This window comes from Sinocyclocheilus anshuiensis, unplaced genomic scaffold (genome assembly GCF_001515605.1).
Source record: "Sinocyclocheilus anshuiensis isolate Anshui unplaced genomic scaffold, SAMN03320099.WGS_v1.1 scaffold913, whole genome shotgun sequence".
Classification (NCBI taxonomy): Eukaryota; Metazoa; Chordata; class Actinopteri; order Cypriniformes; family Cyprinidae; genus Sinocyclocheilus; species Sinocyclocheilus anshuiensis.
The window spans coordinates 147,693-164,380 of NW_015554131.1; the positions used below are offsets into that span (position 1 = coordinate 147,693).

Genomic DNA, 16,688 nt, shown 5'->3' on the forward strand with positions numbered 1-16,688 from the left:
ATGCTGATTTTAGAGGTGAAAGCTGACACTCTTTGTGTGATATTGACTACCTTTCTTTCTGTGGTATTTTTATGCACAATGGCGTTTAGTCTTTCACAAAACATAGCTAACATAGGGACATTATAACTAGCCACCATATTGATTTATGGTTTTAAATATGTCAAGCGCATTTTTTAAAAGTCTGGTCCCTGTTTTTATACAGTCTATCGTCTATGGTCTGGTCCAGCGTTTATTGGGTTGTGCGTCAGTAATAATGGTCCATGGGGAAACACGGTGTTCCGTGTGTAGTTACAGTCGAGTTACTCGAGGTATTCGAGGAATCGTTTCAGCCCCACTTGGTTCCTACAAATGCATTTCATAGTAGTGCTAAATCCCTAAAATTAATTCAACATGGATAGATTAAGATGCTCTTACAGTATGGGATGTGCTCAGTCACGCTACGTAAAACAGTGCGTACCGCTACTATCACCTGTTTGGGCTGCTGTGTTCTCAGATAGAGCGCTCATTATCACTATGTACACTACACTTCTAGATTATGACAAGAGCAGCCGTATGGCCTTTCAAACTTTCCCAGCTGCATAGGGTCGAGGGAAAGAGGGCTCAGATAGAGGAAGGCATGGAAGAGAGCAAATGAAGAGATAGACAGACAAAGTTCTGTACCCAGTAGGGCTGTGCGATTTGGGGGAAAATATCAAATTGCGATTTTTTTTTTGACAGATATTACACGTACTAACAAAAACATCTAAGAATGTATCGTTTATTCTCCAGTACTTAAACCAGAACCGACAAGGGAGCTTTTGATATGCGCTGTGATGCAGCTCTTGGAAATTACCTTTTTTGTTCGTTGTCTGTCATTTCGAAGCTTAAGTTGCATACGGTTTCTTTAGTTTTAATTTGCCTAACTATCCAGAGTAATATCGCGTCCATATCGCAGGCTTTGCGATTAGGAAATTGCAACGTCTCAAATCGCGATTTCGATTTGATTTCGATTAATCGCACAGCCCTAGTACCCAGTGACCTCTCCTCTAGATAACAAGCAACAGTATTTCACAAAACAGTGGGCAACATGAAACTGTCATTTCTGAGAAGTCTTCCTTTTTTCCAGTCCTCTGTTCGTTTATGCACAAGGCAGCTGATGTGTGTGAGTGTTTGTATAAGCGGCAGGGGAACTGAGCAGGGTGTACATGTGACACAGCAGAGCCTTCACACTGGCTCGCCTCCAGTGTTAAAGAGAAACTGAATGTCTTACCGGACAGTTCCAGTTCTGCCTAGTTTGAACGTGTGACCTCTAAATGCTAGTAGGGTCTTGAGAGAAGATTGTGAGTAGTGTGTTAGTGCTGGTTTTGCGATTACCAAGTGACTTTGACAGCAGAAAGCTCCTAGTGATTTGTAACCAAAACTTGCTTTTTTTTTCTCCCCTGCCCATCTGCCTTTTCTTTTCTTTGTGTCTTACTGTTTGTTACTTTGCACTCATATTTTCCCCATCTGTTCTGGTAGTAGCAATTACAGGAGTCGCTTGCAAATGTGGTTTGATTTGCATGAGTTCCTGGTAAAAGTAGAGCAGGAGGAAGTAGGGCCTTCATAGGAACGCCATTTCACACAGCTGCATCCCTGACTGTATGTCTTCTTAGAGCTTTTATTGGCATTGCTTACACTTGGTATTTGCATGCCTTTTGGCGATCAGTGTTGAAAACATTTTGTCTAAAACCACTTTGTGAGGTGGTGAGAAATGAATGTGACAAAGTTGTATTTGTAGTGTAAACATGATTGCATTCTGATGCGTCTCTAATAAACAATACTCCCACCTATAAATCAACACTAAAACGAAGGCTTTGAAATGTAAAATAATTATTAAATAAAATAACTGTATATTTGGAATCAACAGTGTGCTGACATTTGTATTTTTGTGTGTGCTTTAAATACTTTACATTAAACTGATTCAAAGTAACAGAAAATACATTTGTAATATTACTTAGTTTCTTTTTTAAAATAAATGCTGTCAATAAATCATGAAAAAAAGCTTTCCACAAAAATTGAGCAGCACAAGTTTTTAACATTGATAATAAGAAATGTTTCTTCAGCACCAAATCAGCACATTAGAATGATTTCTGGAGGATTATGTGAAAGTACTGTAACTTCACAAAATTATTTTGTTAAAATGTAAGAGGAGGGCTGCTTTATAAAACTGTATTTCCAAACCATTTTTGTTTTACATGTTGTCATACTGAATTCTGTAATCTGTAAGTGGTTACTACATAGTAATGCTTTTATCTAGCAATACTTTCCTTGCTAATATCACTTATTTGTTAATTCATATCAAGTCATTTAATATATAAATATCAAACATTTAATGAAGAAACAGGTCATCTGTATAAGGGCAAACACTGAGAGCTGTTTCTTATCAATCTTGTTTTTCAAATCAGTTGAAAGGCTCCCAAACTAGCCAATTTGAATGGGAATTGTCTCATGTGGGGACATAAGCTATTTTCAACATTTACAGGGGTTAGTCAGGGATTTTTAGTGCCGTCCAAATCCAGATTGTCTGTGTTTTTCTCAGTGTAAAAATTCCCAACTGAATTACCTGCTGTTTTTTGACAAACACCAAGGTCGTGTGGTAATTTATTTGCCACCTGAATCCACGTTTTACATTATGGAATTGATTCAAAATGCACTGTTGGAATTCTTTCTGACCACTGCCAAACATTGTACGGTAACTGTTGCACTTAGTTGTAATTTGCATGCATATTTATTATTGAAATGCTGGAAAGTATTTACATGAATAATATTTCATAACTGCTCCACCACAGCGAGTGGAAGCTGTTAAGAACAAAAAGAAGACGAAAAGCATGTAAACATTTGAAATGGGTCGTTATTATGGCACAATAACAGTTATGCAATAAAATTTTAAAATGTATTATATACAATTATATACATAAAATATAGCCTGTACCAAGTAGCTTTATGTTTACCTTATGTAAATTACCTTATGTAAATGACATCCATCATTTTGATAGATAAAATGCAAAATTATTTAAACTGACATGTCTATTTTCCGATTTTTAAACAGGATATTTAATAAACATAATAAATATGAATTTATTCTCATTATACCAAGCATATGACATTGTATTTACAGAGCAGTGCATTCCCAGGTTCGTAGGATCACAGAACTCGCTTCTCTACTGTGAATAAATTGTCATCTGAAATGAATCCATAAGTTTTATTGTTGAGGTGCCATATAAATTTATTTTTACAGCTGTCCACATAAGAAAAAATTACCGTCCAAATAGGGCTTTTGTCTATGACACAGACTTCACAGGAGACACTTGTTAACACTAGATGTTAACGCTATGGTCAGATCAACCAAGACTGATATTAATATCTGGTGTAAATTAGGGCTGTGATGGTATGGGATTTTTCTTACCGCGGTGAAGACGCAACAAATCACCGCGGTTTGGCGGTTAATCGCAACCCCCCTCCCCCTCCCGCCACGGAAATATAATGATTTAAGAACGCATGCAGCTTGTAAATGAACATGGAAATGAATAATAATAAAGCAGTCTTCTTTATTATTAAAACAGCAAATTATGTGAACAATAATAAAATAAAATTACATTTATTTCAACTTTGTTTTTTCAATATCTTTTGAGTTTAATAGGAATTATGGAACAGTTTTTAATAATTTAACAGCAAATTATCATTAATATTATTTAACTTAATAAGGCTACATTTATAACAACATTTTTAAAAGTGGAACATAAAAGTGTTTGAATCTGATTTGGGTTTTTCAAAGTGCAACACAAGGGAACATCAGGAACATCATTGTTAAACTACTGGGTGAATACTACTGGGTTTAAGTGAATCGGCAAGTCCTGCTGCTTTATTTTTCGGTCTTCAAGTTTCTTGCCAGGAAAACCAACATGTTCACTTTGTCTGGTTTCAGTGAAGATCTTAACGGAGTGACAATGTTGCCTTCCGCACTGAATACACGCTCCGAGGGAGCGCTCGTACCGCATATAGTCATATATTTTCTGGCAACTTTCAAAAGAAGAGGGAATCGAGCCTGATTATCCCGCCACCAGGCAAGCGGATCAGAGTGGTAAATTAGTGGTTGACCGATATATCGCCAAGGCCGTTGCTGGCATTTTTCAAATATCAGCATCGGCCGATAAGTTTCTCTGTTTGGCCAATGTGTTCAAGGCGCGCCGGACTTTTATTTTTATGGCACTGAGAGCGGCAGCGCCTGAGCACACAGTGTTCACATTCTCTTTGTTCGCTGTCGTCGTTAACAGTTCTGTCTAATACGGACAGAAATCTGTCTACAGAAAACTGTTAAACAAAGGAATTAAAATGTATACAAAAAAGTATTATAACGATTGCTTTCATATTATTAGTAATAGAAAGGCAAACATTATAATACTTTCTCGTTTTCCGTCAGCATTCAGCAAATATATTATTAGTAATAGAAAGGCAAACATTATAATACTTTCTCGTTTTCCGTCAGCATTCAGAAAATATGCATTTATATAATTTAAACAAATCTTTGAATGACTAATGAACATTTCATTTCAAAAATCTTGCAAACTTAGTCAAATCCAGCTGTGAGATCTTGTGAAGTGTGCATTTGTATCCTGCACGATCGCGTGTACTCTGCATGACGGTCGATCCGTGCGAAATTGTATGCAGACAGGAGGAGAGTTCAGCTTCACTGGAGACGCGCGATCAACAAACTTTAAACTCATGATTTCAAATTATGCTGTGCTTCATGCTTTTGCCCAATGTCATATTCATGTCATTTTCACTGTGTGCTGTATGTAAAATGAGTGTTACCTTGGCTTTATTTGAATATGATTCCCAAATCCCAGTGCACACAAACCTCCCAGATTACTGAGTGCCCTGTTGGTTACAGTATTTACTTCCTTTTCAATTATATATTTTTTAAATATTTATTTATTTGTGAAAAATACATTGTCATTTAAAGTATAAGTATGTTTATTTTACACATTTATTTTTTAATCCATTTTCAAATTATTTAACATTTCTTAAATATTAATTAAAATAAAATGATATCGGATTTATATCGGCCATCGGCCACCCTGCTTTCCAAGATATCGGCATCAGCTGTCAAAAAACCAATATCGGTCGACCACTAGTGTAAATGGGGTCATTGTCTCGTTTGCATCTCAGCGTCAAAATAGCATCTCTTTCCACCTGTCCTATTCCTTTGTGTGGTTGTGCTTCCTTGTGCAGCTCAATTATCCTGTCTGAACCATTGGTTTACTATCAGGTCCTTGGGGAATGTTTTAAAAAAGCACTTGTGGTCTTCTGGTCCTGAGTGAGCTTTTTAGCTCTGGTCCTCTTTTGATAAGATAATCACATCCTAGTCTTGCTGCTTTTTCTCTTTTGAAGTATCGGTCGACCACTAGTGTAAATGGGGTCATTGTCTCGTTTGCATCTCAGCGTCAAAATAGCATCTCTTTCCACCTGTCCTATTCCTTTGTGTGGTTGTGCTTCCTTGTGCAGCTCAATTATCCTGTCTGAACCATTGGTTTACTATCAGGTCCTTGGGGAATGTTTTAAAAAAGCACTTGTGGTCTTCTGGTCCTGAGTGAGCTTTTTAGCTCTGGTCCTCTTTTGATAAGATAATCACATCCTAGTCTTGCTGCTTTTTCTCTTTTGAAGAGACCACTTCTCTTTTTGTTGCTGTCTATTTAACCTCATCTGTTGGATCTAGCATTCGAGACTGCCTCTTTCCTTCTGAGAATTGCAACTTGTTGACAGTCCAAGTCTTCTGATGTTCCTTTTTTTTTTTCCCTTGAAATAGTGTCTGTCTCAACATGTCCAAGTCACGTATTGTAAAGACTCTCATTGTGTGTCCTGTTTTTTTTTTTTTCTTCTTAAATTGGTTATTCAATCTGTTACAGAACAGGGAGCCAAGATGACTTGGTTACTTTGGGTGTCCTTTTAGTGTGGATGGGGGTGGCGAGTCGAGTAGAGAAGTGTGGGACTGTGAAACAGTTGAGGCTGTTTGAAGCTTTGCCTGACTTTAATCCTTGCGAACTCTTTAGAGTTTTCAGAAACTCAGGAACAAGACCTCCCTGTATTGTCCTTTTTCATGTCAACGTTTCTCATTCGCTCTCTACCCTTCTGTTTTTCTCCAGTGTGCACTGCTTTTTATTTGAAAGACTGCATTTAAGAGGCGAACGTGGCATTTGCATGACACAAGACATTGTGTTTTGTGCCACATCAGGACGTAGGTGCCTTGATGTCCTAGACTTGCTGTTATCACCTGTCTGCTTCAAATTGCCTTTCTCAATGGGACGAGTCACTGGCTTACGCAGAGGCAAGGGTGAATCGTCAGTCAGAGCTGAGCAGTAGTACTCTTAAGATGTTCATAGGGATTTACAGGATGTTTTCAGCCAAAAACGGGAAACTGTTTATGCGTTTTGCCTGTTCATTTACACGACAGCTGCGTTTTGGGGACTGAAAACGCATATTTTTTAAAGCTGGTTTCAAAGTGCAAGTTTTTGAAAACGTCACCGTTATTGCTTCCGTGTAAACACCCAAAACAGGAATGACGTCATGCGCATGTGTAGTACGTGTTAGGTATGTAGACACAGGGCTCACAAAATTTCAAAATCCCTGGTAGCCCTTCGGGCAGGTACTCTTCAGATTTTGGTAGCCTGAAAATTAATTTAACTAGCCCAAATAAAAAAATACCTTTTTTTTTTTTAAATATAGAAAATCAGATAGGAGTTTAAATGTTAATCAAAAATATTTTCAATACACAAATATCAACAAATATGAAGGAAGGAATTTTATTTCACTATTTACAGGGTATCCGCAGAATTTTTAAAAATTAATTTAAGGCCATTTATGACCCATTTTAAGAGCTGCACAAGTAAAATGAACACCATATGAGTGGGGTTGGACAATGTCTGTGACATGTACAGTTCAGATACAGGTTTTCACAAAATAAAAATCTTATACAACATAGGGGTTGCACCGACTAATCGACTGGTCGACTTCAATGCTCTGCCATGACGCTTAAAAGGGGTCATATGATGCGATTTCAATTTTTCCTTTCTCTTTAAAGTGTTACAAGCTCTTGGTGCATAAAGAAGATCTGTAAAGTTGCAAAGACTAAAGTTGCTGCCACCTGCTGGCGGTTTTAATTTGAAAAATTTCGGCTTTTTCTTTTCCCTTTTTTTTTTCATGTTTTAAATCATTTCAAATATCAGTATTCAACGTTTTATTTTTAAAATATCAAAACAGTATTAATGCATTTGTAACTGCAGGTTAAAACATTCATGTCCTGCATTAAACAGTGTGTAAATGCATCTAAATGCCCCTTCCAATGCAGCTTCTGTGTTTTCTCTGAATTGCAAAGATTAATTTTGTCAATACTGATTTCATTTGCTTGGTAACAGCCCAAAAGACTTATTATTCTAATTGATTCAATTTAAGAATTTGACTGAAAAGATGATGCACACATTTAGATAAAAGGGCTTGATAAAGGTAAAAATGCCCATAAAATGCAAAAATCAGTTTAAACTTATTGGAAAAGATTCATTTCTATCAGTATGAACTGACCACCACACAGAATATGAAGAATATTAAAAACATTAGGAGTCTGGAGACAGGAGCTGTCTTCGGCAGTCCTTAAGGTACCAGCACGATAACACACTCAGCAAAATATCGTCTAATTATCGTTATCGATAAAATCCCATAAAATATCGAGATATAATTTTTTGTCAATATCGCACACCCCTACTGTGTGCTATTACTTTTCTAAACGATCAGACTTGCATTTTTTTTCTGTGGCAGGCGATACCAAAGACATAAATATAAGGAGGGACCTGAGCCATATCTAGAGACCAGAATATCAATAGACTTAAGTCTGGGCTCTTTGTACTTGGGCAAGTAAGCAGCCACCCAGAATAACCTAGTAACCACCTAGCAACCACCCACAACACCCTAGCAACTAGGGCTGGGATATTGATACAGGTCTCCAGATTCGATTCACAAGCTGCAAATTTGATTCCAAATTTGTTCCAATTTGACTTTGATTCATTTGTGTTTATTTTGGTTGCATATGAAATAAATTATTTCTGTTAAATGGATAGTTCACCAAAGAATGAAAAATTTTATTTACTCACCCTTGTGTTTATTCCAAACCTTTGTGTGTTCTGTGAAACACAAAATAAGATATTTTGCAGATTGTCTCTGTTGTTTTATTCATTCAGTGAAAGTCAATGGGGTCCAGTTTTGTTTTGGACCCCAATGACTTTTATTTAATTGTTTCAATTGAAGGTCAACTGATGTATCGGTTTTGCCGATAGTTGATTGCTGGAACTATCGGCTATCGGCATAATTCCATGACAATATTTTTCAGGATTGCGTTTGTTGCTAGAGCGGCTTCAGGCCAATCCCTGGTAACCCTTTTGGGCAGATACTCTTCAGATTTTGGTAGCCTGAAAATTAATTTAACTAGCCCAAATAAAAAGGCCACTTTTTTATATAGAAAATCAGATAGGAGTTGTCAATCAAAAAATATTTACAATACACAAATATCAAGGAATTCTATTTCATTATTTACAGGGTATCTGCAGAAATTGTAGAAATCAATTTAAGGCAATTTATGACCCTTTTTTAAGAGCTGCACAATTAAAATGAACACTGTTATGAGTGGGGTTGGACAATGTCTATGGTAACATATTAAGCCATAAAACCACATGATTCACATTTCAGCCTTTAAACCATTATGAAATTGGATGAATCAAAAACTGATTCAAAAACTGATAATAAAAAAATATTTTATTAATTTAAAACATAAATATTACTGTCTTAATTGTTTAAGTTTTTAGAAGATACATTAACTTCTTTCACATTTACAATTAGACGTGTTTGCTGCATAAAAATATGGGTCCATATTCGCACTGATCTGAACAAACAGCAGAAAGGCTTATTGGAAATGCAAATTAATTCTCTGCCACGAGGTGGCGCTTTAGGAGCGCTGAAATATTGCGGTTTCCCCGATAACGGCTGTACACAAAGCAGCTCCGCGCTCATAAATGCTGCTTTATCAGGAATTATAGGTAAAATGAAATTAAAATGCTAACGACACGTTTCTGAGGACAGTCGGTTCCCTTCAGATACATTCAAATAAAGACATGTGCCCCGCGTTTTGACTTGAAACGTGCAGCGCTCATATTTATTCAATGACATCATTGCCTTTTGAAGTTTAATCCAGCCGTATCGCGACTTTTGTCTTTCCGTCCCCAACTGTAAGACCTCTTGAAATTATAATTATGACATTTATTATACCATTTAACATATTTAAAACTTTTTATGGCCTTACGTTTGTCACAACTCACTTTAGGGTTTTTGTAAAGACCCGCGGGAGATCTGCATTTAACATAGCCCGTCGGGCAGAGAGGTGATACATTTTGGTAGCCCGACTGGAAAACACAATAACCCAGGGACGTCGGGCTAGCGATTTTGCGAGCCCTGAGACATGCGCAGTACGTGTCGATTTTAAAGGCAAGCGTGAACAAACTGTTTACTAACAAGGTGACAGCGCCAACTAGTGGCCTGGCATACGTAATACAGCGTTTTTGGCCATTTTCGCGGATATGTGTAAACGCGAATCATTTTGAAAACATTGTGAATACGTGAAAATTTTTAAAAACGCAAGGGAAAAACTTTTCAGTTTTTCACTACATCGCTGTCGTGTAAACGTAGCCTTAACTTGTAGTAGTTTTGTAATATAGTCAAAAAAGATGCAGTTGATATTACTTCAGGTTCATTCAAAATTGGAAATGTACAAAACGCATGAAATGTGTATATATGTATGTATATATATATAAAGTTTTTTTTTTTTTTTTGTGGCCACAAATTAAGAATTCGTTCCCTCATTTTAGTAAATTGTGGGTTATTTTTTTGTGGCCACAAATTAAGAATTCGTTCCCTCATTTTAGTAAATTGTGGACATGTTGTACAATTTTTTTTGCCTCATTTGAATTAAATCAAAATAAGGGAACAAATCAGTACAACTTGGCCACCATTTACTAAAATGAGGGAACTAATTAAAAAAAAATAGTTAAACGAATTAAGAAATTGTTACCACAACTTAGCTAAAATGAGGGAATGGAATAATAAAATGAAGGAACATATTCTTAAATCACGGCCATGATAAATATATTTGTGACCTCATGTCATGTGTGGAGCTCTGTAGAAATGGAAGGTCAAGCTAAATGTATTGCATTGTGGGATATCTTACTCATTGTGCTCTGCTTGTATACAGCACATTTTGGGTAATGTAGGTTGAGTACTCTATTACACATAAACAATATATTCTAGAAGTAGTATGAGTAGTATGGTAGTGTGTTATCGATGAAGAAGACTTTGACAAGAAGAACATGATGGCGTACCAACAGTGAATGAGGAAACAAACACACATAAACACACACACACACACCCTTTAATCTTAAATATTGTGCAATTTGACACACCCCAAAGAATTACAAACACCAGCATACTGTCTATGAATAGTAGCCTGGATTATCTCAATTAACTTTTCCGTTTTTGACTACATCGTTGTTGTGTAAACTTAGCCTAAATGACTGCTCATTCAAAGATGTTTCGTTCTGCTCTAACTGTAACTTCCTTCTTCCTCTCTCCAGCATTTCTGTGTTGATTCGGATCACACATATATGGCGTTTGTGACCGTCTGCGGAGAGTTCTGCCAGGCTCAGCACCTCACCTTTGTGGACAAGTGAATTGTTAGCCACCCGCAGGACTACGCTACCCAGAAGCCTCCCTGACAGCCAGCACACTGGGCCCAGTCTGTCTCTTCTATACCCTTTTGGGATCCCGTGTAGTCCTCAAACACGCCCGCCTGACTTCCCTACAGCTTTCTCTCCCTGTAGCCAATTAGAAACTCTTCTCCTGAATGGGGTAATCTCAATTGTCTGAATTGGATGACTGAAGGATAGTCTCCTTTTTTCTTTAGTTTTCCTTTCAAGTTTCTCATCCCTTTTTTTATACATCTTTTGAACATCGTGGACTAGATCACCCTCCTTTTGACTTTTGTTTGTACTTCTAGTAGTCTAGTGTCCAACCTCCATTGCACCCAGTAAATTTTTTTTGTCTGTATTTATTTTTTCATACTGCTGAAAACTGAGCCAAAGATTTTTTTTTTGAAAGAAACAAAGGAACAGGAATTATAAGTACTTCATTGTAATTGTTTTAAAGACGTCTTGCCAACATGAACCGCCCTGCCGCTGTTGAGATTTCCTATGACTGCATGAGATTCCTCATCACACACAACCCCACCAACTCCACTCTCAACAAATTCACTGAGGTAAGAGATCCGTCTAGATCTGACTTTTGTGAATGAGCTTGTCACGAAAGGGGAAACCCAAATATCCTTACTCACACGTTTCACTCTGCCTCCCTCCTTAGGAGCTGAAGACGTTTGGGGTGAACACATTGGTGAGAGTATGTGAAGCCACCTATGACAAGGCACCAGTGGAGAAGGAGGGCATCCAGGTCCTGGTGAGTAAATGTAATTGAAGATTTGAAGAACAGTGTTTAGGGGAGGAAGGAAAGAAAAGGCACTTATTTTGCCACACTGAATGACACAGTGCTTTTCTGCAAGATCAGCTGTCCTTGCTTGATAAAAAGGCACATGTATGCCTATGCTACACTCTCGGGAACTCCCAGTGGTAATTCACCGGCACAAAAGGGCAACTAATAGTTTCTTCAGCTAGTCCAAAACTCCCACACTGGCCCCAAGCAATAGTTACTGTTAAGCCTTGTTCATTACTATTTACTGTGCCTTTTATCTTTACGTTTAAATGGTAAATATTGAGCTCATATGCTCTGCGGTTCAAAAGTTTGGGTCAATAAGATCAAAAAGTGACAGTAAATAGACAGTAAATTTTTTCAGTAAATGATGTTCTTTTGAACTTTCTATTCATCAAAGAATCCTGAAAGAAAAGTATCACAGCTTTCACAAAAGTATTAAGCAGCACAACTGTTTTCAACATTATTATTATTAATAATAATAATAATAAAAAGAAATGTTTCTTGAACAGCCAATCAGCATGGTAGAATGATTTCTGAAGTATCATTTGACATGGAAGACTGGAGTATTGGCTACAAATTTAAAATAAAAATAAAAAAATGTAGCTTTGCTATCACAGGAATAGAAAATAGAAAACAGTTATTTGTATTATGTACAAATATTCCACAGTATTACTGTTTTACTGTATTTTTGCTCAAATAAATGAACATAAGATTCTTCTTTTAAAGACATGAAGAAAAATCTTACAGACCCCAAAATTTTGAAATGGAGTGTATTACTCTTTTCTCTTAATTTTCAGTTTGATGTGCTCAGAAAGCATGCCAAGCTAAAAAAATTCAACATTGTTTCAATTTGTAAAAAAAAAATTCCCATGAAAATAGAAATACTCGTGGTATTGTATAATGAGAATTGCACTGTGCTGCAATTTTAGTGACTGCTTTGTCTCATTTGAAATGGTCTTTTCTGTGACCTGATCTCAAAAGGGGAACTGAACAAGCAAAATCTCAAACATGCTCTTTTCCCTCTTCAGATCAAGTAGGTCGTTTCACCCAGTGCTCTACTGATGTCACCAACAAGTGCTGTATGCGGGTGTGTGTCTAATAAAGACATCTCATTCTTAGTGGCCTTTGAAAAAAACTTACTCAGCGTGTTGTCTTTATTTACACTTGACATTATCTTGTTCTGACCCTGCTGGAAAAGATAGATAGATAGGCCTCTTGTCGCCGGAATTCTAATTTAATAAAGTAATAAAATAATTGTGAAGACTGAGAATGAAAAACCAAACAGAGTTTTGTCTTTGTCTTGCTTTAATTTTCTGCAGAAAATTATCTGGTTTACACACAGCTTGCTGTCTTGTGAGCAAAGAGATGAACAAACAGGCTCACAGCAGCTTATAAAGACAACAATTACATTTCAAGGTGACTGAAATCTAGGCCTGTCGCAATAATCAATATATCGACTTATCACGCAATACATGTACATGACCCCAATAATTTTTGGTGATGCAATATATCGCCCATTATATTTACTTAAAAATGAATGTCACCATGTTTTGTACATTCCACTTATGCCTGTGTATTTTGCAGCTTCTCGTACATAACGTGGTGTAGTTGGTGCTTGTTCAAATTTAAAAAATGCTTCTACAAAAAAAGTTTCATCTGCAGATATGGTCTTGTTTAGGGATCTGTGCCTTTGTGCATACGGACATCTGACTGCTAAGTAGTGATTGTGTTTTTCAGCAATAGTGTGCACCCTTAATTTACAGAGAAAAGAAGGTCTGGGAAAAATCTGTAGATGGAAAAATCTCCATACAAGTTCTTTGTGCATTTTTCTTTTTTTTTTCTACTTTGCACTTTTTGTTAGAAAATGTTTATTTACTATTTATTCAAGTTTTTTAAGGTATCTAATATTTTGATACTTAATTTCCATGATCTAAATATTCTTAAAAATGAAAAGTTTGTTGTCATTTGGAAGTGTGTAGGCCTTCTTGCATTATTATACTGTTACATAATGATTATATATTCAGTGGCATAAAATGGTCTTTAAAATGACAATAATATCGCTTATCACAATTATTTCTGGGGCAATATATCGCACAACAAAAAGTTGTTATCGTGACAGGCCTACTGAAATCCCTTGGGTCCTCAGCCTTCGACCAACTAGGAGGTTCCCTGGAGAGTCGCCTCCATCACGCTATGTCATATCTGATACATATTGCTAACGTTCATAAAAACATGTAAAGACTGATGTATGCACACTCCTGGCAAATTCACACTAGCTGAGTGACCCCTTAAGAGTTACACAAGAAAACCCATTTACTCTAGACTACACAATACCATGATCATTGAATACTTATTTATTACTGATTAATGATTACATTCAAAAGATATAAAATGTTAAAAAGATATATGTAAGATAAATGTATTTGAGTGAGATCAATCAATGCAAATTAAAACATTTCCATAACACCTCTCCGACAGGCCTCCCAGTTTTTTTACCATCTGTAGTCACCTGTACTCTGCATGCTAGGTTGGTAAACAGAAGATATATTGACAGCTACAAATTAGGGCTGTGCAAAAATTCGAATGCGATTTTCATGCGCATCTCGTCAGTAAAGCCGCTCCTGTGATTAGTTGTAAATCTCCAGCACGTGCTTTCAGATGGAGCGGCATTTACTACACAGAGCCGTAGTTCACTGACAAGCTACACAAAATCGCGTTCAAAATCGGCAATGAATCGCCTGCGATTTTGAACGCGATTTTGTGTAGCTTGTCAAAAATCGCATTCGATTTTTTTGCACAGCCCTACTACAAATGTATTAAAAGCAGCTATATATGGAGATATAGGCAAGCCAAAGTTTCTCATTTAAAAGAGGAAATTTCAACCTTTGCTTTTGTTCCCTTTTATGTAATTGATCATTTTCCATGACCTACATAATGTTATTTGGAAATTATAAGGAAGCAAAGGTGTTAGAAAGGGAACAATATCCTTAGTTCCTTAAAGAGAAGGTACAGAGTAGTTTAAACTTTACTGTCATGGTAGTGTGGTAACAGTCAACATACTGTGTGTGTGTGTGTGTGAGATACATGGCCCATGGCATCTGTCTAACTGCAGCTGTAATCCAATACCTGAGTAAAGATTTACATCCCTGCTATTAAAGTTCAACACCGTGCTCCTTGTCCATTTTTCTTTGGAAGTGGCTCACTACCATTGACACAGGGAATAGCTAAATAAAGAAAGAGTAAGGTTTGATGGGGAACTAGGGATTGCATGTTTAAGGAGCATAGAAAGTGAGAGACTGCTGTGAGCTGAAGCTGTCTGCGGGAGCTGCATAGACAGTCCGTTTCCATTATCTGTCATACTCACCCACACACACTTTCTCTTTAACATTTCCAAGAACCAGTCTCTAGGGCTGGGCGGTATATCGAGTTTGTATGATATTTCGATATTTTCTTTATAAGCGATTCGATATGAGACAATACCGTTTATATCGATATACAGTAGTTTGATACGAGCGCATCTGAAAATATAGCAGAGGACACAGACTGAGCTGCTGCGGAGAAAGTGCATAATCCAATTTGTTCTAAACATGTGACAAGCTTCATATTAAGGCCTTTAAAAACTGGTAAGACAGTTTATAGTTTCGTTTCGAATATTAGTTTAAGTGGCTCGGCCCGTCATATGCTCTGACAGAAAGGCTGCATGTGCTGCTGACAGAGACACTAGGCTACTCGTGCTGCTTAATGTGTTTGAGATGTGCTGTTTTCCTTAATGCTTAACTTACATTTCACAGGTATATTCTCCATCTGTAAATGTTAGAAAGCCATGGAAATATTTCCATTTTTCTGTCAGAAGTGCATGAGCCTTCTGCTTTGGGATTCTCTGCTAAACTTCACAGACTTCAGTGAACGAGCGCCGCCACGCGCCAAACAGACAGAGCTCAATTAAATACATTTACATTTAGACATTTAGCAGATGCTTTTATCCAAAGCGACTCACAAATGAGGACAATGGAAGCAATCAAAATCAACAAAAGAGCAATGATATGCATGTGCTATAACAAGTCCAAATAAATAGGAGCGCAATAATTCTGACTAAAATATACATTTCGCTGTAATATTTGTAGTTGGACAATAAATGTGACGCATAGAATTTTAAACCTACAAGTAAGTCTATTTTTATGATAGCACTGACTGTAAAGTGACTATCAAAATAGTCTTACACAACTCGGGCGGTAAGTGAAATATATATATATATTAGGGGTCGACCGATTATCGGCGCCGATATTAAGCATTTTTATGATTATCAGTGTCGGTCATTTTCAAAACCGATTTGCTGATAAAATTATTTAATTTTGAAACGCGCTATTTGGCTCTGATGCAGCCTGTCGGAACTCACCACTCTGTGGCCTAGAGCAATCTACTAATTGCTAATCTACTAAATCTAATCTGTCACGGAATTTGTCAAAGTTTGGATGAATTCATCAAAAGTAGGTCAGTACACTTAAATAGAGTCGCAATATGGACTAGTATCTGTAAATATTCTGTTCTGCTTGTCTCTGTATATGTGATTGGCACAGATGCGCGGTTTTGTTTACTATACTCACGTGTGTGACGCTCGCGGTGTTTTCAGCATCTGCCGTCTCACTAAATGAGGACATAAATACATAAACAACATCCCCAGAACTGCTCTGAGAGTTACTTCATGAGCATTTGACCGTTTTATTTGAGTAAAACTATCGTCATATCATATACATAAGCTACAGAAACTTAAAAGGTCCTCGTGGCAACCCGTCAAAATAAAAGTTCGGTTTAGCTACTACTGCTACTACAACAATTATTACAACTTTTGTTTAAAAGAATAATCACGCAATACGCTATTCCTTCCATGTTTTAATTTTAATAGTAAACCCCTTTGCCTGCCAAAAAAATTTAACTCTCATTTGATTAAAAGATAAATGAAATTAATGTTTTATGCCTTCATTTGCACTGCACTGTAAATTAAAACTAATGGAAATTACTGTCACATAGGCCAATATTAAGATACTGTCACATAGGCTAAGATTAGGATGACAAAAATTGAGACATTTCAATAGGCT

General features: G+C 36.8%; 1 protein-coding gene across 1 annotated transcript in view; it reads left to right on the forward strand.

Annotated features, from left to right (window-relative positions):
• LOC107670276 (protein tyrosine phosphatase type IVA 2) overlaps positions 1-16,688 on the forward strand; it is a 54,436-nt gene that overhangs the window by 28,687 nt on the left and 9,061 nt on the right. Inside the window, exons 2-4 of the mRNA XM_016462821.1 lie at positions 10,686-10,959; positions 11,257-11,365; positions 11,467-11,558. Coding sequence (XP_016318307.1) covers positions 10,955-10,959; positions 11,257-11,365; positions 11,467-11,558 — 206 coding nt within the window. The 5' untranslated portion in view covers positions 10,686-10,954. The remainder of the gene's footprint in view (positions 1-10,685; positions 10,960-11,256; positions 11,366-11,466; positions 11,559-16,688) is intronic.